Source organism: Peromyscus leucopus, chromosome 8b (assembly GCF_004664715.2).
Source record: "Peromyscus leucopus breed LL Stock chromosome 8b, UCI_PerLeu_2.1, whole genome shotgun sequence".
Taxonomy (NCBI): Eukaryota; Metazoa; Chordata; class Mammalia; order Rodentia; family Cricetidae; genus Peromyscus; species Peromyscus leucopus.
In genome coordinates, this window is record NC_051086.1 from 2797037 (window position 1) to 2818013 (window position 20977).

At 51.0% G+C, this 20977-nt stretch overlaps 2 protein-coding genes across 3 annotated transcripts in view; both read right to left on the reverse strand.

Annotated features, from left to right (window-relative positions):
* Positions 1–572: 572 nt before the first annotated feature.
* Positions 573–5792, reverse strand: Tedc2 (tubulin epsilon and delta complex 2). The gene is made up of 10 exons (XM_028853983.2): positions 5701–5792; positions 5527–5625; positions 5257–5315; positions 4737–5139; positions 3744–3797; positions 2775–2868; positions 2505–2616; positions 2299–2400; positions 1345–1535; positions 573–1046 (listed from the first exon to the last, which is right to left on the reverse strand). The coding sequence occupies exons 1-10, from the start codon at positions 5748–5750 to the stop codon at positions 900–902; spliced, it is 1311 nt and encodes a 436-aa protein (XP_028709816.1). The 5' UTR covers positions 5751–5792; the 3' UTR covers positions 573–899.
* Positions 5793–7903: 2111 nt separating this feature from the next.
* Ccnf (cyclin F) overlaps positions 7904–20977 on the reverse strand; it is a 31206-nt gene continuing 18132 nt past the window's right edge. For both annotated transcript variants that reach the window (XM_028853949.2, XM_028853948.2), the window contains exons 10-17: positions 20280–20444; positions 17199–17322; positions 16802–16982; positions 15663–15750; positions 12377–12476; positions 11868–11995; positions 10325–10494; positions 7904–9820 (exon numbers count right to left, since the gene is read on the reverse strand). In XM_028853949.2, coding sequence (XP_028709782.1) covers positions 9363–9820; positions 10325–10494; positions 11868–11995; positions 12377–12476; positions 15663–15750; positions 16802–16982; positions 17199–17322; positions 20280–20444 — 1414 coding nt within the window. In that variant the 3' untranslated portion in view covers positions 7904–9362. The remainder of the gene's footprint in view (positions 9821–10324; positions 10495–11867; positions 11996–12376; positions 12477–15662; positions 15751–16801; positions 16983–17198; positions 17323–20279; positions 20445–20977) is intronic.

The following is a 20977-nucleotide window of genomic DNA, read 5'->3' on the forward strand; positions in this document are numbered from 1 at the left end:
AAAGAAAAAAAAAGTCTCGCAGGAAGTCCCAAGCAAGAACTCCCGGATGTAAACCCAAGCCCAGGACTGCAGAGGCTGCAACCCTGACCCCTGGCCGGCCGTGTTCCGAGGTAAGTGACAGTCCCTTACAATAGTGGGTGGAGACTATGAGGTGACAGTGACACTGGCGGACACAGTCAGCAGGAAGCAGCGACCCCACAGGCTGCTACAAAACTGGTACCAGGTGATAACGGGGGTGGAGCTGGGGTGGCTGTGGGCAGTCAAGCCTGTCCTCACGTGCCTGGTGGCTTCCTGTCTTTAACAGGCTCAGGGCAGCACCTGGGCAGCACCTGGGGAAGAGACTTCCGACGTTAACGCCCCCTCCCTCATGCAGAAGAGACAGCCCTGTCTCTGAAAATTCTACTTGAGATGTTCGTTTCTTATTTTATTATTTAGACAGGGTTTCAGGCTGGCCTTAAACTTGGGATCCTCTTGCCTCAGCCTCCCCAGTGGTGGGATTACAGGTGTGCACCAAGCCCCTTAATTGATAAAATCCTTAAAACCACAAAGAAAGAAACAAGAACACGAAAAGCTCCTTACCGAGCCCTACTTTGATATAATAATATAAATACACACACTTCCTGAAACAGTTCTGGTATCATATGAGTAGTCTGAGAGCCTACAGTGAGAGAAGGTAGAGGGAGCCAAGAAGGGCTTCCCCAGGAAGGCAGAAAGCTGAGCCCTGACCAGGAAGTTTGGTACTAAGTAGAGCTGAGGGAGAACCCAGCTTTCCCAGTGAAGTTACAGGTATCTCTGTGCGCTCAGCTCCTCCAAACAGGAAATTTCCCCTCGATCCCTGTTCGCTACACTCCAGCTGAGAGGAGAGGACTCTCCCAGAGAGGCTTGTCTGCCCAGCCTGCTTAGTCGGCGGGGTCATCTCGAAGGACTGTGAGGAAGTGCTCACCTCCTTCACAGAGCAGACTGTATGCAGCCCGACACAGTGCCAGGCAAGGTGGCCCTCCTGGCTCCTGGGTGTTTATCAGAGGGAGGAGTTCAGCCATCAGAACCTGGGAACAGTACAGGGCCAGCCTCAGTGGGACCTTATCCCAGGGAGTTGGCCCAGGGATCCCCGTGTGGGCAATCCTGGGACAAGCTTCCACCCTCCAGCATTCCTTTCTGAGATTCTATGCATCCTGGGCATGCAATGTACTTGGAGAAAGTTCCAGCTTACACACAGGCCCAGAGGCACAGTTTCAGCCTATCCCAGGTCCTTCTCCTCTTGAGACTAATGCTCAGGGGACCTCAGTAAGGCCACTGGCCCCCAGGAACCCAGGTACCCATCACCACCTCCTGCTCTGGAAATACCTTTTCTAGATGGATCTGCTGGTCCAGCATGGCCACTCGGAGCTTCAAGGTTGCCAAGGTCTGCAGCTCCTTGGTGTCAGAGTAGAGAAGCAGCTCAGGGCTCCAGGAAGAGTCTGTCTCTCCTCCACAAAGTGACGAGGCCTGAGTGGGCTTCTCCACAAGGCTGAGTTCTGGCAGCCCTTCTGTCGCAGCTAAGAGAACAGCCGATTGTGGTCTCATGGGGTGGCAGCCATCACTAGAATTTCCCTTTTCTTACAGACCAGTACTTAGCTTTCTAGGTACCTCTTCCCTACTCTCAATTGACCTTAGCTTTAAGGGATACAAAGCCAAGCTTTTAAAACATTCTTGAGCCGGGTGGTGGTAGCACATGCCTTTGATCCAGCACTCAGAGGCAGAGGTAGGTGGATCTTTGTGAGTTCAAGGCCAGCCTGGTCTACAGAGCGAGATCCAGGAAAGGCGCAAAGCTACACAGAGAAACCCTGTCTCAAAAAAACCAATAAATAAATAAATATAAAAACAATCTTGAGCCGGGTAGTGATCAGATGATGGTAGTGGTAGTGGTGGTGGTGGTGGTGGTGGTGGTGGGTGGCGGCGGCGGCGGCGGTGGCGGCGGCGCACACCTTTGATCCAGCACTCAGAGACAGAGGCAGGTGGATCTTGGCCAGGCCAGCCTGGTCAACTGAGTGAGTTTCAGGACAGCCAAAGCTACACAAAGAAACTTTGTCTCAAAAAAAAAAACAAAATAAATAAATAAAATAATAAAACAAAAAACATAAAACAAACAAACAAAAACAAAACAAAAAAGCCAACCTAGCGTGTGGCAGGCTATGGTATGTTTGGTGTGATGGTCACCTCTGGGCCCTGGCTGGTGACTCCACTCATAGGCAAGGCAGGTTGAAGAGCCTTGACCCTGGTTCCGACCTCAGCACAGGTGGTGGTGGGGCAGAACCTCACCTGCTTGCAGCGCCTGTATCCTGTGGAGACACTGCCCAACCATGGTCCGCAGTCCTTCCAGGACGAGCAGGCATCGGTACTCCTGCATCCAGTCAGTGGGGGCTACACGATTTAAGGAGGGCAAGCGGGGGTCCATGATGGTCTCCCAACCCTCCTTGCGACCCCTGCCTTCTACCCTCACCCAAGTCCCAGGCAGGACCAGTGACCTGTTGAAAGCTCCTTCTGCATATGAAGTCTCAGCAGTGTACAGGCCTTCCTCAGGCTCCGGGCATGTGCCTCCACTTCTGCAGCACCAGGTCTGTGGCTGGACCAGCCCGACTGCACACTAGTCAGGGAAACCGTCCTGTGGCCAGACCCTACCCTCCCACCAAAGATGGGTTTGGAGAGGTACCACTGCCATGCCACAACGTCCCTCCCCCCAAACCTGTCAGGTTTAGAGCCAGAAGTCCCCGGTCCTTCCCTGCCAGTAAGGATACAGCCACCTGGAGTTTGTGGAGGAACTGAGTTTTGGCGGCTCTGGTGGCATCTGTGGAGTCACTGGCTTCTACAGAGCTGAGCTGCGCCCACAGACTGAAACAGCCACGGAGGAGAAACAAGGTTATTTTAATTAACGAGAGTGGACCTTAAAAGGAAGGGGAAGTGATGGACAGGGGCATATATCCCTGGATGTATGGCTTTGCTAAATGCAGTAAGGATATCAGAGGCCTCAGGGAACCTAGAGACACTGACCAAGACAAGTGGGCCAGGCAGATCTGTGCCAGGAACAGTGTAAATGCCTGAGAAGTGCCACCTGTCTGACCCTCACAGCACCTCTGTGAGACAGGGCCGTCACTGTCATTACAGAAGGAAGACAGCCGGGGATTCAGAGACCAGGTGTCGTGTTCAGCCCTTAATATTTGAATGGTTGTGGTTTGGCAAGATGACTCCATGGTTAAGAGAATTTGCTACTCTTATAAAGGCCATGAGTTCACTCCAGCACTCACCGTAGGCGGCTCATAACAATCTGTAACTTCAGCTCCAAGGGATCTGACACCCTCTCCTGGTGGTATACTCACAGAAACACATACAGGTACACATAAAAACTAAAAATAAGCTGGGCAGCAGTGACATACGCCTTTAATCCCAGTACTCAGGAGGCAGAGGCAGGCAGATCTCTGTGAATTTGAGGCTAATCTGATCTACAGAGTGAGTTCCAGGACAGCCAGGGCTACACAGAGAAACTCTGTCTCAAAAAACCAAACCAACCAACCAACAAAACACCTGAGTGGTTGAACGGGGACCTTCAAAGCTGCAGAGCCTGAGTTGACTCTACAGCTCAAATGAAGCATATTCTCAGCATGCACAGGGACCCAATAAGGCAAAAGCAGAGACCTGCTGGAGGGTTTGTTTGCAAGTCCCAATGTAAGTGATATTTTCCCTGTCTCTCAGTGCCCACTCAGCCGTACCGGGAATTCTGGGAAGCTGCCTTCCTGAAGGCCACAGGTAGTTGCAGGAGGGTCCTGTCAGAGAGAAGACAATGTTCAGAGCAGCCTCTTCTCAGTCTAGGGCTGTCATTCTTACTCCTGGCTCAGAACCCATTAGGGTGAACTGCTGTGGGATGTTCTGTATGTCCTGTGGGAGGGAGCTCGTTCTGGGGTTCCTCGTGGCTTTACCCAGCAGGTCCGCATAGAGGATGATCAGGACCATGGGCCTGAGTGCAGGTGTCTGAGATGGTCTGCACTTGGCTGTGCTGGGGGATGGTCTGTATGTCAAGTTGCTATGATTGGTCAATAAATAAAACCTGATCGGCCGTGGCTAGGCAGGAAGTATAGGCGGGACTAACAGAGAGGAGAAATAAAAGAACAGGAAGGCAGAAGGAGACTGCCTGGAGCCACCGCCAGGTCAAGGAAGATGTAAAGTACAGGTAAGTAAGCCACGAGCCAAGTGGCAAGGTATAGATTTGTGGAAATGGATTAATTTAAGATATAAGAACAGTTAGCAAGAAGCCTGCCACGGCCATACAGTTTGTAAGCAATATAAGTCTCTGTGTTTACTGGGTTGGGTCTTAGCGGCTGTGGGACTGGCGGGTGACAGAGATTTGTCCTGACTGTGGGCCAGGCAGGAAAACTCTAGCTACAGTGGCCCTCCTCAACCCCCCTCCTTTAACAGCCTATTGTCAGACAAGCGTCTTGAACAGGGCTTCTGGAGCAGCATGGGCGCTGACCCGTCCAGAGAGAAGAGATGGCTTCAAGCACCAAGCGCATATCTCCAAGCCTGCAGAGCCCATCTAAAGCCCCTGGTCTGGTCAGGCTCATGACAACCAGCTGCTCTACCCTGCCTGCTTCACTGCGTGACCCTTAAGGGATGGTACCCAGGGTTTCCCCATCCAGCTCAATGCTCTGCTAAGATCTGAACAGATAGAGAAGGCAATTTCTCCAGTGAGGGTCTGGGAAGCTTACCCCTTCTCTTTTAGTGTGAAGAGTTCTGTGGCAGGAACAGCTGATGGGGCCATCTGTTGGTCCCTGAGGCCTGGTCCAGACCGGGCAGCTTGGGTTCCTGTTCTCACGTGGGTCCTATCTCCCCTCGACAGAAGTCTACACTCAGGGTAGTCCTTGGCAGGGGCTGTGGCCCGTTGTATGCCGCTGGTGGATCTTGTACCTGATGCACGGCTGCCAGCCTGGCTGGGGGCCTGGGAATGGGCAGGGGCAGCGGCACCAGAAGTGGCTGCATTAGATGCAGATGTCAGGCTGGGGGTTCTGTCTCTTTGTCCAGCCTTAGACACGCCTTTCCTCACTCTTACAGCCTTCTCCAGTGCCTGGGTCAGAAGCTCCAGTTCCTTGAGGTCTTGAGCACTCGTGCATGCTGTAAAAGTCAAGAACCATGCAAGGGTTCCTCGTCACTGTCCCAGGATGGATCCCCCATGACAACATGCCAGAGAAAGGCCAGGGGCAGCACGCGGAAAAAGCAGCTGGGGTTTACCTGGAGCTGGGACCTCTTCCTTGGTTTCTGGTTCTGGAGCTGGGGTCCTGGCTGGTTCCCTGCAAAGACAGGGCAGCCATGGCGTGGCCCGAACAGATCCTACCCCTAAGCAGATCCCCAGCCTCAGTCCCTGCAGGATAAGGGGAAGGGATAGCAATGGCAACCGGCCTCCGAAGTGTGCCGTTGCACTTGGCCTCCCAGCCCCTGGGGCTCTGCATAATTCCGATGGTCCGAGAAGGGTCTGGCCAGGAGGTCCCAAGGTCCGCGTACCAGACTTGCAGCAGCCGCCTGGAAACGCGTAGGCTCCGCTCTAACTGCCGCTGCCTCTCGGCGCAGGAATCCAGGGCGCCCTGCACCTCCGCCACTAGCCTGAGGACAAGCACCATGTGAGCGTCGGAACCCGGCGCCCGCCCGCCCCTTTTCCTCTAGTCGCACGAGACCCACCGGCGCGAGCAGTCGGTGGGTAGTAGGCAGTCTGCTCTAGCACCAAGCATTTTTGCCGCCGCCACGGAATCCCGTACCTTCCGGGTAGAAGGCCGCCCACTTCCGGCTAGGCTACCCAATCTTGAGCGCAGCGAGCAAGACTTGCTCCATAGTGCGAACCACCTCGTCAAACAGGCTCCGCCCTAATCCCGCCCCCCGGAGGCTCTGTTGGAATCTCGATAAGGAAGCCGGGGTAGATAAAGGCTCGCTTGCTTCTGGTTTGAGATCATTGTCTTCTGGTGGGGCATCCATGACCCTCTTATGTTTGGTTTTCTGTCTTAACCAGTTTTTGTCGAACCTATTTTGAAAGCAGAGATCAACTGTCTTGCTGACTCCCGGGTCACTTAGCCGTCAAGCACATGGATGAAAGATGATGTTTTAGAAGTGGGTCAAAGGACAGGAAGCATGGGAATGAATGTCAGATAGGTACCAGAACAGAGCAACGAAGCCCAGGAAATCTGGAGCATGTGGCACCTAGATGGGTCTGCCAATCTGGCCTAAGTCATGGCAGGTTGAGACAGGGACAGATGAGTGAGGGATAATTGGAGGGGAGGCTGAGGCCCAGACAATGGCGGAGCTGTTAGGAACAGCAGGCAGAAGACCACATCACACACTGCAGCTAAGGCCCAACAATGGTCTGTGTCCACAGATTTGCGAAGTCAGGTCAACTTTCACTTCGTGTTTCATATTGAAAGCTCTTTCTGTACTATCTACTGCATTAGTATATTTCATTTTAAAACTCGCAATGTAGACTAGGCTGGTCTTGAACTTATAGAGATCTGATTCCCAAATGTTGCTTATTTCTTTAAAAAAAAAATATATATATACATATATATGTGTATATATATATATACATACATCTACATCAGTACACTATTCTATATTCTCAATTGAGTCAGAATGTATGTGAAGCAGGATCTCATGTAGCCTAAAATTCACTATGTAGCTGAGGAAGACCTTGAACTCAACTCATGATCTTCCTGCTTCCATTTTTTTAAAAAACTTTTTATGAGCCAGGCAGTGGCGGCGCACGCCTTTAATCCCAGCACTCAGGATGCAGAGGCAGGTGGATCTCCTGAGTTCGAGGTCAGCAAGGGCTGTTACAGAGAAACCTTGTCTTGAAAAACAAAGCAACAAAACCCTTTTTATGTGTATGGGTGTTTTGCCTCCACGGATGTCTGTGTACAGTCTGCATGCCTAGTGCAATGGAGACCAGAAGAGGGAACTGGATCTCCTGGAACTAGGGTTATAGGCAGTTGAGAGCCACCATGTGAGAGTGAGAATTTGAATCCAAGTCCTCCTTCTAGAAGAGCAGCAAATGCTCCTGATCAGTGAGCCATTGCTCCAGCCCTCCCCGCTCATCTCTTAAGTGCTAGAATTATAGAAACATGCCACTAGACAGAACATTTAGATCTTTTTAAAAAATATTTATTTATATATTTTATGTATATGGGTACTTGGTCTGCACGTACACCAGAAGAGGGCATCAGACAGTCATAAGCTGCCATGTGAGTTCTGGGAACTGAACTCGGGACCTCTGGAACAGCAGCAGCCAGTGCTCTTAACCAGTGAGTCATCTCTCCAGGCCCTAGATTTGATTCTAAAGTTAAAAATGTGGTTGGTTGCTGGAAGAAGCAAGGACAGGCGCAGTGCCTGGTAGAACTGGAGTTAATAAATTAATCCTAGAGCCCGAGAGGTAAGGTAGCCCTGGTTTAGGTGTGAAGGTACAGGGAACACAACAAAGTTGTGAGTCCCTGTGTCAAGCAAAGAAGGGCCACGGGACGAGGCACAGGAACTACTACTTCCCACGGGGACTCCAGCAGCCCAGAGAAACTTGAGATTTAGACTTCATAGAAATCAGAGGGGGCCAGGTGTGTACCTGGTTCAGCTGGTAGTGAGTGGAGACTTTGAAAATTCTTAGATTGATTTTTATTGCATGTGTGTGGCCAGTATGTATGTATGTTTACCACATGTACACATGGTGGTACAGAGGTCAGATATCCTGGAACTGGAATTTAGGGTGGTTGTAAACCACCATGTGGGGGCTAGGAACCAAAACCAGGTCCTCTCCATGAGTAACAGGTGCTCTTACAGGGAACCATTTCTACAGCCCCAGTGAGTTGGGATTTTGACCAGGGACATCATGGACAAGATGGGAGGCAGATTGCTTATATCACGAGTCTCTTCACATTTAATCCTCACAACCTTCCTGTGAGGTAGGTATCACTGTCCCTTACAGCCGAGGAAACAGGCTCACACACGGGCGAACACAATGGTGTCGGACTACAATCCAAAGGCTTGGGCTCTTCTACCATCATGCCCCAGCCAGAGTGGTTAGGATTCTGCGAAGAGTATAAAAAGAGAGAGCTGCCACTGCAGATAGCACAGAAGATAAACACTGACCTCGCCCCTTCTCCTCCTGATACTTTTTTCAAGAGGAAACAGAAGTATACACGCAGGGTCAGCCTATCTACTCGGCCTTCAGCAGGATCCCCAGGTGTCGAGGCCTGCTGCCTTACATGGGAAGCAGACATTCCTGAGGTCTCTGACCAGCACAAAAGGACCGGTGACCTACTTTCTTCACGTGGAATCTGGCCATAAACGAGCGAATCCGGTGATCTGCTTTCTTCTTGTGGAATCTGGCCATAAACCTAGCAAGTCCAGTGATCTGCTTTCTTCCCGTGGATTCCAGCGTCTTTGTTAATTTGGATATTACAATGATTGTTTATGGCTATCCTCTAGAAAGATTCATTTTTCATAAGGAAAGAACACAAGGCTAGAACCAAGAGGCTGGTACCAGTTTCCTTTTTCTAAGGTCATATGACCCAGCCCAGCCTGACCTGGGGCTTCTGGTCCTCTTACCACACATTTCTGGCTGCTGAGATTGCCATGATGAGTCACCATGTGCAACTAGATTTTCTTTTCAGTTAAAGCTCAGCAATATTGGGAATCTGTTATCTTTTTATTGGTTGGATAGCCTCTATTTCAAATGGTTCCTTTTTTTTTTTTTTTTAAGATGAAACCTAGAAATAAAGATGAGGAAAGAATGGCCTAGAAATTCAGTGCAGACAGACGGTCACATAGTACAATGGGGCACAGACAAACCACTCTGACAGGACAGATTTTGAAACTGAGCTCAAAGTGCCAAAGGGAGGAACCTTTAAAGGGAGGAACCTTTAGCCCCAGCTTCAAGGTCCTCACACCTGACCATTAGGCTGTAGTCAACACTGATATGCAGGGACACAGGCTGAAGCAGGCAGTGATGTGTTCAGATGGCAGCTCCCCACTGGCCTAAAATAAGACACGCAGCAGGGCTTTGAACTGTGTTAGGCTCCCTGGGCCACTAGCATTCCAAGGAAGCCGTCAGCCCCTGGCCTGGGATTGTGAACGCCAACACATGCTCCCAGAGACAGCAGGACACAGAGGGCAGGGAGATGGCTTCCACAGGTGTGGCCTGGCGGCTGTGAGGCTCTTGTCCGAGACGAGGCTGAGCTTTCACGGTCCGGTATTCTGACGGCTCACACTGAACTCCCTTCTGGGGTCCACACAGCACCTGCCTTCAGTGTCCTAGAGATACAGCAGCCCTCCCCAGTAAACATTCACCCTGGCAAACACTGACATGTTCAGAGCTTCAGGAACCCCAAGTTCGTGTCCTCATCCCCGTGCACTGATAGGTTTTGGCGCTTTACCCGTTGATGGTGAACCCCGCTCTCTGGGGGGCTTGGGGTACGACACTGTAAACATGACTTCTTGGCCTGGTGGTGGCAAGGCTCTGTGTTTGAGTAGCTGCCCACAGACAGCACTGAGGTAGATCGGGGAGAGCCCCCCATGCCACCATCCAGGGAACTTACGGGACTCGCACTGCAGACGGACGAGTACCCAGAGGTGGTGATGTCCTTGCCCAGCTCTCCCCTGTGGCAGAGAAGAGGCCTGGGAGCTGGGGCTGGAGGTGCCTGGGTGCCTGGCGTTTGGTGGCTCCTGTCCTCTGGCCAGGCCTCCTCATCACTGGATTCCTGGCAGCAGTGTTGCTCTGGTTTCAGGAAGACCACAGTGACATCAAGGAGTCCACTGGGAGATGTGACTGAAAAATTGGGGGAGGGGGGTGTCTTTACGGTACAGCTCAAGTTATCAGAAGTGACCCTACACCTGCTCAGGACTGGGTGGCCCCGGTATTGCTTAGGTGACAGCCATGAGTGACCTGGCTTCTCTCAAACTGGGAGGGGTGTCGGACAACTCGAAGGGCGGCAGAAGGTGACTGGTCGGTCACCTAACTCACTTAATCGGAGTGGACCCAAAAGCAAGCCAATTAGAAAAGCAGCTGAAACTTGTCTGTGTCAGTCTTCCTGGCCAGTTTACGTACACACGTGCGACACACTCAGTGTTCTACAGTCTGCCTAAGTGAGGCCCTTCAACCAACCACGACCCAGAGAGACGGGTACAGGTTTAGACCACACCCTCTCCCTCTGTGGGGTGGTGAAAACCCTTGACCCCAGGGCACCAGGTTCATATGCTTCCCCGCAGCACGGTGCCGGGTGGCCCTCAGATCCCATGCCACCTGCAGGATTCATCCCTCCACACCACTCACCGTCCCCCTCCTTCTCTCCTTCACTCTCCTGGTCTCCTTCATAGCCAGAGTAGCAGTCCAGGCTCCAGTCCAGAAGGCTGCCCAGGAGCGTCTCCTCCTGGCTAGACAGCTCCGCGGTGGGCGTGGTGACAAAGCTGTCCCTGTCCTCCTGAAGGCTGTTCTCCCGCTTCCTGCAAGGTAGGGAAGAGTCCATGAGGCCCGGGTCACAGGCTGCAGCACCTGGGGAACCAGTCTGGTCCTTAATGCCTGTATGCCCCTGGCTCTCACCGTGTGTTCTGGAAAACACCCACGACACTAGCATAGGTCTGAGCCCTGAAGGGCAGGGGATCAACTGTAGGAAGAACTGGGTAAGACCAGGCCCCTAGTCTAGGAGTGAGTCCTGGCTTACTCTGGTCAGCTGGGGGTCCGGGGCCCCTCTGGTACCTGGCAGGAAGACTCTACTAGGGTACTAGATGCACCAGATAGGGCAGTGCTGGGCCTGATTGCACACACAGTCTCTCTTCCGGCAAGGCCAGCAAACCTGTCCACCTGGGGTCAGGGCTGGAGAACCACAGGAAGGTCTGCCTCTGGGAGAAGCTGCCACACCCACCAGGCCTTTCTGCTGCTGACTTTAGGGTGAGGGTGGCTGTCCCCATGTTACCCTGGAGGTCTTTTCTGGAAGTCTGAAGGGGCTATGAAGGGTTTTCTGGAGAACAAGTCTTTAGAGGAGCCAGTGACCCACCCCTGATAACCCGGATCGTCAAGGGTGCCAAGTGCACAGTGGCCCTCTCAGGAGGACCCAGTTCTCCCTCACTGCACACGGTGGAAGAGGCTGTGGTGTTTCTTATGTAGCAGGTATGAAAAGTTAACCCCTGACGCTGCTGCCTCCTCAGGCCCCCCAAGAGACCAAGGTCTGAAGCCAGGGTCCCCACCCCACCCCACCATGGAACACTCACGGCTCATATGATCTGTACCAAGCAGCCACCCAGCGCCTGACCCGAGGTTGCTCAGGAGCACACAGAGTGTTGGGGAGTCAAAGGCAGGGCTGGCACAGAGGGAACCCTGCCCCGGAGCTTTCCAGATTAACAGCTCAGGGGCTGAGGCGGAGTTACTCCAGGAGGCAGAGCCAGAGCGCTGGTATGTGCGCTGAGGAACAACAGCACTACACAGAGCAAAGGAATGAGGAGAGGGGGCGGGCAACAAAGACACTACTCAGGCTACAACCCAACTCCAGCTGGGCCACAGCACGGAGCAGAGGGGACCAGGTGAATGATGGCGTAGGCAAGGAGAGACCCTGAACAGGATCTACTGTGTTCAGGACATCTTCCCTCAAAGGGAGCCCTAGGGACAAAGGAAGACAGACAGTGCCTTCTGAGAGAGGAGAGGTGGGCTGGGACACAGATATTCAGGAACAGGCCAAGGCCAGAAACCCCTGGTTAAACTCGGGATCTGCTGCTCCCTGGCACAAGCCTTGGACAAATGGTTGGGGTGTCAGGGAGGAGACTCAGACCTGACACACGAGAGCATGCCATGGCATGGCTGCAGATGGACAGGGCAGACTCACCGTTTGCTTCTCCTCCCAGAGGGCGAGGTGAGGAAGGTGTGGATCTCCCCTGTGCTAGGGAAAGATGGGGGCTCTGGGCTTTCTTGTCTCACTCCGAGTGCAGCGCACAACTCTGCATAGCTCAGTACCTGTAGGGAGGCCAGAGGGAAGTAAAAAGGCTTTTAGCATATCCAGAATTGTACAACCCATTTTAGAACATTTTCACTCACCCTCAACAGAAACCCCAGCACTGGGGAGGCAGAGGCAGGCGGATCTCTGAATTCAAGGCCGGCCTGATCTACACAGTGAGTTCTATGACAGCCAGGGCTACACAGAGAAACCCTGTCTTTATAAAGAAAATAAAAGAAACCCCACTCTTTAGCCATCACTTAACATTTCCCAACTTCTCTGAGCCCAACTTCCATTCATTTTAAGTACTTTTAAACATTTTAAACTACTTTTAAGTAGTTTAAAAACAGCAAACCCACTCAGGCACTCCCCCGGAGCCTCAGTGGCAGAGGAGGACATACCACTTCCCTGCTGATTTCTTCATAGCACTTATCCTCAAAGCGCTGCTTCACAGCAGTCAGAGAGACCTGTCTGTAGTCCTTGGGTGCATCATCATGGAAACTGCAAACGGAGAGAGAGACGGACATGTGAACCTCACTGACCCAGTCTAACTCTCCCACCAGAGAGGACAGCAAGTTTTCAGGACCAGTCCCATCCATGAGGACACACAACCGTGAAGATTGGAAGCTCCTCAGGGGTTCGTTTCCCGAAAAAGAGAAACACCCCAAGAACTTGCACAAGAATATCTATTGAAGTCAGCGGTAGAAACAACCCACATATCCAACAATGGTCAGACAGACAAAGGTCCATTCAACAGTGAAACTCACTCAAGCACCAACACACATCACAATATGAACCTCAATCAGGATGCTCAGAGGGAGAAGGCAGACTCACAAAGTGACATATTAATGTGACCCCTACATGCAAGGTCTGGAATGGGCAAAGCCGCAGATGAAAGGCAATGAATTCAGGCTGGCCCTGAATTCAGAGATCCACCTGCTTCTGCCTCCCCAGTGCTAGGGTTAATGACATGCGCCACTACCACCTGGCTGAGTGGGGTTTCTGTTGAGGGTGAGTGAAAATGTTCTAAAATGGGTTGTACAATTCGGAATATACTAAAAGCCTTTTCAAGTTATACAACTTTTTAAAAACTTGCCCCCAGCATTTTGGAGGCAGAGGCAGGTGATCTCTGTGAATTCAAGGTCAGCCTTGTCTACAGAGCTAGTTCCAGGACAGCTAAGAGTATAAAGAGAAAACCTGTCTCAAAAACCAACCAACCAACCAACCAACCAAACAAACAAAAAACTTAGTTTATAAATAAATGCTTCCAACTTAAGCAGTTTAAAAACAACAACCACAAAAAAATCGGGGATATAAGTTTAGCATATACAAACACTTTTTTTTGAGGGGGGGGCGGGCAAATAAACAATCCTTAGCAATAACTTCTGGTTGCCAGCATCAGGTAACAACCAATACAAGAAAAGGTAAAAAACAAAAACAAAACAAAAGAAAAAAAGCTGGGTGATGGTGGTGCACGCCTTTAATCCCAGCACTCGGGAGGCAGAGGCAGGCAGATCTCTGTGAGTTCGAGGTCAGCCTTGTCTACAGAGTGAGTTCTAGGAAAGGCGCAAACCTACACAGAGAAACCCTGTCTCAAAAAGAAAAAGAAAAAGAAAAAGAAAAAGAAAAAAAGAAAAGGTGGAGGGCCAAGCCACTGACCCTGTCTGTAACAGTCACCCTGCTTCCTCAGCTACCAGCTACATGGTCTGGGCACTACAGAAAAAATCAGGGTAGGCAAAAGTATAACACTGTCAGGTCCCAGTCAGTGGAACCCAATGGGGAGGCAGGAGGACAGAGAATTGCTGGTCAGAGGCATTGTGGATTATTCTAGAGGGCTCTCTCTGACCTTACCCCGGAAGCCAAGAATGATGCTCTGGGCTGAGGCAAACAGAAAAAACACGCTGTAAGGAGGCAGCCCAAGGCGTGACCAAGGTCACCATGAAAGCCAGATCTCAAGGAAAGAGCACTGGACCAGAAACCACTAGGTTGTATGGAAAAGCAGTCCATACTACCTACGGGAGGAACACGCAGTCAGAGCAGAGGGCAGCAGCTCAGACATGCAAGCAAGGTAGCCTGGGCTGGGGTGAGCTGTGAATACTGAAGTGGTTAAATGCCTGAGGGAGGGACTGTGAGCCGTTAAAGAAAGCCAGAACTGCCTGGAGCCTGGGGTGGAGGCGATGAGGACAGAGAGCCAGAGAGCAGTGCAGCCCCGAGAAAAGACCCGGAGGAAGGAAGCAGAAAGCAAGCAAGAAGTGGGAGGGGCAGGTCTGCAAGTGACGCTGGGAAAAGACAGAGAAGCAGCCATAGGCAGATGCAGACCCAGCCCAATGTCCCGCGACACTCCACTTCCAGCCAGCAGCCCAAATGTCTGTCTGCACCTGCCCTGGCACAGATGTCCTCAACCTGGAACATGGATGTGCTTCCTTAAAGGCACCCTGGCCTTAGCCATGTACCAGTTCCACACCCCCCATCCATTCTCCCCACCCTGTTTCATTCTTTAAAATGATTTATTTACTCTTAGAGTATATGTACGGGTGTTTCGCCTGCATGTACGCATGTCTATGCACCACGCCAGAAGATGGCATGGGAGGCCTGTAGAAATGGAGTTACAGATAGTTATGAGCCTCCAAGTGGGTGCTAGGAACTGAACCTAGGTCCTCTGGAAGATTATCCGATGTTCTTAACCACTGAGCCACCTCTCTAGCTCCACTTCCCGCCCAGTCCCTCTTTTCTACACATTGTCCCTAGCTGACACCCTGCGTAGACTGCGCTACTCTAGTCTGGCCTTTGTCCTTCTTTCTTACATACAATATACTCTGATCATGGTTCCCCATGACCTTCCCATCTTCTCCCCACTCCCCCACTCATCCAACTCCAAGCCTTCTTTCTCTCTCTCTTTAGAAAACAAACAGACATGTTAAAAAAAAACTTAAAAAACAAACCTAAACACACACAAACAACGAAACCCATAAAAACATAAAATTGAGAGCCACAATACATAAGCAAAAGACCAGTAAGACAAAAAATTCCCCAAGCAATATGAGAAAAAACCAAACCAAAACAAAAAACCCATGAAGCTCATTTTGTGTTGGCCTCTACTGTGGGCACAGGGCCTAAGCTTAAGTGTGGTTTGTATACACTGAGATTCCATTCAAGAAACCTTTTTTTCCTATTCTGGCCCTATTCTAAGTACCCAGATAGGGTCCTGTGAGGTGAGTAAAGGCCCATTCACAGGGTGAAGATGCAGATGGGAGGCTGCAGAGCAGTGGGGTCTAGCTGAGATGTGTGGGTACAGCGGACAGGCACAGGCAAGGACTGATGGGGGGGGGCGCTCCTTGTCTGCTGGCTTCCTCTTCCTCAAGAAGACAGGTGCTATGTGAACACAGAAATAAGTCAGGGCCTGGGATTTAAAACGCCAACCTGGGGCTCACAAGACAGCTCAGAGGGTGAAGATGCTTGCTGTGCAAGCCGATGAGCTGAGTTCAAGTCCTAGAGCCCACAAAAGGGTGGAAAGAGAAAGTTGTTCTTTGATCTCCACTGTGGCACATGTGCTCACACATCCTGTAATAATAGCAACAACAACAATAGCTGGAACTCTGACAAGTAGCTCAGGTTAACCATGACTCACAACATTCCCACTTAGTTCTCTCCAGCGCTGAGAGACAACGAGTGTAGACTTGGGCTCACCATTTTTTATAAAGGCTCAAGACGCAGGGCGTGAGGTCGTTGTAAGAGAACCCAGTGAGGTCCCATAGGTGAGAGGTCCAGGGCTGTACTGGAGAAGAAAGCAGGCCAGAATCGTGACAGGCCCCACAGTTCCACAACTCTGCTACTTTTATAACACATTCCCAGACTCAGGCTTTCAGTTCCTTCAAAACACCCTTTAAGGGCCAGTAAAATGGCTCAGTGGGCAAAGGTACTTGCCATCAAACCTAAGGACCTGGACCTAATGACATGGTAGAAGGAGATAACCAATTCCTGCAAGCCGTGCATCCTCTGACAGCCACACTCATGCCATGCCATTGTGTGTGCACACATATGCAATATGTTAAATATAAATGTGAAACGCCAAACAACTCAACTAAAACATCCTTGAAAAGTTCCATATAAGGTCCACAAACTGTTGAAAACTATATACTGCTCCAGCTAGAGCCATCTTTTTTATTTTTAAACAGTCTTAATTTTATTTTTATTATAAAATAACAAATTATGGTTATATACATTATAGGTATACAGTAATGTTATTATTTATGAATAAATAATATGAATAAATCAACAAGTTAATTTATTTATCACCTCTATGGGAAATCTGAAAATTACTCTTGGCCAACTGTGAGAACTCATGTCTATAATCCCAGCACTCAGGAGGATTGAGAGTTCAAGGCCAGAATGCACCACATATTAAGACTGTGTCTCAACAGAACAAGAGTTCACCCTTGTAGAAATTTGGAAATGTACAATATATGCTATCTCCCTGGTCTTCTTACTTATGACGCATCCCCTAGAAACCACTGCTCTATTATCTGCCTCCCAGAACTGGCTTGCTTTAGATTCCACACGTGAAAATTTGTGACATCTTTCTGTGCCTGGTTACTTGAACATAATTTCCAGTTCATCCATGTTGTCACAGATTACAAAATTTCTTTTTAAACAGCTAGAGCCATCTTATCCCTCCCCCCCCAAAATGTTTTGGGGCCATTCTGCTGTTCTTTCTCCAGGATGGATGAGGAGGTGTCTATTTCTGCCCTTCCAACCTCTCCTATCTGAGAACTTTCCCAGACACCAGGAAAATCTGCCCCCCAGGCCCCAGGAGAGCTTCTCCTTACTCTGTCCATGCATCAGTCTGGCCAGGAGCAGGGCTGCAGAGGCCAGGCGGGCTGGGGCGTAGATCGACAGGCTGGTGTGCAGCAGGGAGAGCTCACAGAGAAAGCTGCACAGGTGTTGGGTTCTGGCTGCAACTGGGACCAGTGTCAGCAGGACCTCTTTGTAATCAACCACGGTAGGGACCTAGACAGAAGAGGGAGGTAAATATCGTGTCTCATCCGTCAATGTCTCACGGAGGCAGAGCCCAAGCTCAGGATTTCAGTGCACACGATGACACACCACAGCCGTGCTTCTAGGTGTTCTCTCCGCAGCTGATGGCTGCAGCTCCCCGCCACCTACCCCCGTGACCTCCAACAGGAAGACAATCTTGTTCAAAGGAAGGACCAAACCCCGACTTACTCGGATCTTCCCTTCCAGGGCAGAGGTGATCTCTCCCATCATTCGCACCAAGTCCTCATACTTGTATGTGTTGTCTGTGAGCCACACAGCCTCTCGAATGGTCAGAATCTCTTTGCTGATGAACCTGGAATGGAGAGATGGGGTCTCAGCCCTGAGCTGAGGGGCTACAGCTCAGGAAGCCCCTGGGAGGCCTCAAGTAAGGGCGCCTTGGGACTGCTCCCAACTTGGGTGACGCTCAATGAACTCAGTTGCCTTTGACTAAGGAGAAGCATTACAAGTGTCACAAAGAGGGAGTCAAAGCAAGACAGGAAACCGGGGACAAGTCTCACTGAGTACTCATGGTTCCTCCCAGCACTCCACAGCCCACTCCCTCACCAGCTTCTGATCCTTCCATAACTCAGCCATTTTGGCTACACATCTTGGTGTTCTCTCTCTCTCTCCCTCTCCCTACAATACAAACCTTCTCCACCATACTCAGGAGTGGTTATCCCATTTCCATTCACCCGTGACTGACACTATAATTCAGATCTCTAGTTCTCTTTACCACCTTATGGATGAGAGCTTTTTTGTTTGGTTTGGTCATGCTGTGGTTCAAACGCAGACACTAAACAAACGCTTGAGCCCTAAACGCCATCTTCAGCTCCTGTCTTATCTTTTAACAGTATCTGAGTATAAACAATGTAAAAGCAAAAGCAGGTGAGCTAGTGGGAGCAGGAACTGGAAGCAAAGAGCCTCGAGGTTGTTTGAAGGTCTACACACAGCCCAGTGTTTGGCCACAGGAATCCTGACTGTCCCTGAGGCAAGTGGGCACCCTGTTCTCTACTGGCCACGGAAGCTAACTACCAGAACACTCTGCTCCAGTGGTCCCACAAGCACCTCCCCAGCAAATTCGGGTTGTTGCTCAATTATGGCACTCTGCAGTGTGAGTCATTGCCATGTGGCCTAACAGAGGGGTCAGGAGGCAGAAGGCCACAGGCACTAAAAAGAGGGATGTAAATGGGCTAATGCGAGCCCTGCACTGGACCCTGAGGGTGACTAGTGGGGAGCAGAGGTAACAGAGGCTCTGAGAGCTAAGCCAGGGCCCCTCAGCCTGCTGGCAGGAGGGGGTTAGACCAAGGTTTCACATGTTCCAGACACGCCTGCCCCTAACTTCCAAGTGCTGGGATTAAAGGTGTGTACCACCATGCCTAGTCCCCAGTTTAAGACATTTTAAAGTAGTTATCTGCTTGCCTATGGTCCTAGGGCTATGAAGATGTAACTATGCTGTCAGGGACATGCAGACAGCAGCCCCACCTTTTGGTGACTGGTCAGAAGACCTGGGGTGTGAGATTTAGGTCAAGGAGCCTATTTGAAAGGGGTTTGGAGTATGGTAGGGTCGGTTTGCTATCCCTGAAGTCCATGAGTCCTCCTTCTGTGGTAGTATGATCATGCTTCTTCTAGCTGGCATATGGACACCCAAAGGTACTAGAGTGTCCACTGTGGTTAGGTATGTCCATATGACTAACCTGGTATGGAAAGTGAGCTTGGCAGCTTTGGTGGCCACAGAAACAAGGATAACTCATGGAGCTCAGAAGAGAACAAGGTGTGAGCCAAGGCTCCTTCATGTCTTCATAGAGCAAAAGCTCATCCCAGAAGCCTTGGGCAATCTGCCTGCAGGTTCAGATACGTGTCAACTTGACACAAGCCAGGGTCATCTGGGAAGGAGGACTCTTCCTGGAGACTGGTTTACAGGCATGTCTGTAGGGCATTTCTTGATTGATAATTGATATGGGAGGACCCAGCTCACTGTAGTGGTGAGGCCCCTGGGCCAGTGTCCCTGGGTGCTATAAAAAAGCAGGCCGAGGGGTTGGGGATTTAGCTCAGTGGCAGAGTACTTGCCTAGCAAGCACAAGGCCCTGGGTTCCGTCCTTAGCTCCAGAAAAAAAACAAAACAAATCAAAACAAAAAACCAAACCAAACCAAAACAAAACAAAAAAAGAAAGCAGGCCGAGCCAAGTCATGACAAGCAAGCTAGTAAGCAGGACTCCTCCATGGCCTCTGTATCAGGTCTTTGTGTGAGTGTGTGTGTATAGCCATGGTTGTCCTAGAACTTGCTTTGTAGATCAGGCTGGCCTCGAACTCACAGAGATCCACCTGCCTCTGCCTCCCGAGTGCTGGGATTAAAGATGTGCCATGTCACCATGCCTGGCCTCTCTGCGCCGGTCCTCACCTGCCCTGACTTCCCTCAGTGATGAACTGTTACCTGGAAGTGTAAGCTGAAATAACCCTTTCCCACCCAGTTGCTTTTGGTCATGTGTTTTGTCACAGCAATAGAGACCCAGGGAGTTCTCGACAGAGCACAGGAAGTGGTGAGCTGCCAGTGCAGCCACGCTACTGGTGCTCAGCGGCCCAGGAGACGAGGAAAGAAAGGGTCTGGAACGCACGTCCTAGGGGAAATGGCAGACCACGCTGGGGACATTCGGTTTAGGAGAATGAGAAAATGCAAACCATTCTGAAAACTCTTTCCACATCACTTCCAGAGGCAAAACCAGGGTAAAGGAAGCACTGGATGAGGACAGGCAGTTTGGGACAAAATACAAAGGGACACACGTCAGAGTCCTCTAGAGCATCCCTCCTCTGAGTGACCTCCGTGTGGGGGAATGGTTCTGATGGGGCTTAGTGGTGGCCTTGAGACACCCCTGCCCAGGACTATGGGAAACTGATGAGAGAGATGTCAGAATTCAACCCAGTGGCACAGCTCTGAAAAATCCGAGGACTGAGGAGGCGGCTAAGAGTGGAACAATATCAACCTTCTTGTAACTGTCACTCTTTGGATCCTGGGAAAGTGTGGTCCATGCTCTGGGTCCTGAGACGGTGTGGGGATACAGGCTCCCAGCAGAGGTACAGTCAACCTACAAAGGGTCAACTCGGCCATCCTCCCTTACAAAGGACACTGGGATTGGATAACAACTGAACCAGGGACCCTTGAGACTCGTTTCCCTTAAAAACCAGCTACTAGAAAGGGGAGGGTGGTGGCCCCTGCCTAGGAGGGACCAGCACATATGCACACAACCCTGCCAGCCTGGCCAAGGGGCTTCTCACCGGGTACAGATGACCATGCAGGCAATGCCCAGAAGCTGGAGCTTGTAGCGGGGTACCAGCCTCCTCCGCAAGTACCGGTCTACACACTCCACTGTCAGGTGGAGACACAGGCTTGTGAAGTCCTTCATTGTGGCAACTTCTACCAACCAGTCGATTAGAATGTATCTGTGGAGAGAGGGGGGCCCCCTGTGAAAACTAGGACAACAAATGTCACATCTTCAATTTCTGCTCAAGTCTGTTCAGTCTAAACAAATGAACTGATCACTTTGGAGTCACCGACTTACCAACCTAGAGACTCCATGTCCCGGGGAGTTGGGGAGGCCCAGAGCTACTCCTGGGAGGCCGGTGAGGCCACACATCTCTGCACCCTGCGTCCCCCTCCACTCAGCATGCACATTCCCAGTGTTCACAAATCCAAGTCAGCCCTCAGCCACCAAAGCACTGGCTGAGCCCAATCTTAGTGCAAATAGGCAGTGGGTACCAAATGGGCTGCACAGCAGGGCTGGGGATGGAGCACAGCTCCTGGGAGTAGAAACGGGTCAGGCACCCTGGACCACCAGGCTCTCCTGTCACCCTGGACCATCAGGCTCTCCTGTCACCCTGGACCATCAGGCTCTCCTGTCACCCTGGACCATCAGGCTCTCCAGTCACCCTGGACCATCAGGCTCTCCAGTCACCCTGGACCATCAGGCTCTCCT

Bases quoted from the DNA above. Each gene is read 5' to 3' on its own strand.
- Tedc2 (XM_028853983.2), bottom strand. From the start codon at position 5,750: ATGCTTGGTGCTAGAGCAGACTGCCTACTACCCACCGACTGCTCGCGC. The intron at 5,626-5,700 runs GTGGGTCTCGTG...GCTTGTCCTCAG, and splicing joins CCCACCGACTGCTCGCGCCG to GCTAGTGGCGGAGGTGCAGG. The intron at 5,316-5,526 runs GTACGCGGACCT...CTGTCTTTGCAG, and splicing joins AGGCGGCTGCTGCAAGTCTG to GGAACCAGCCAGGACCCCAG.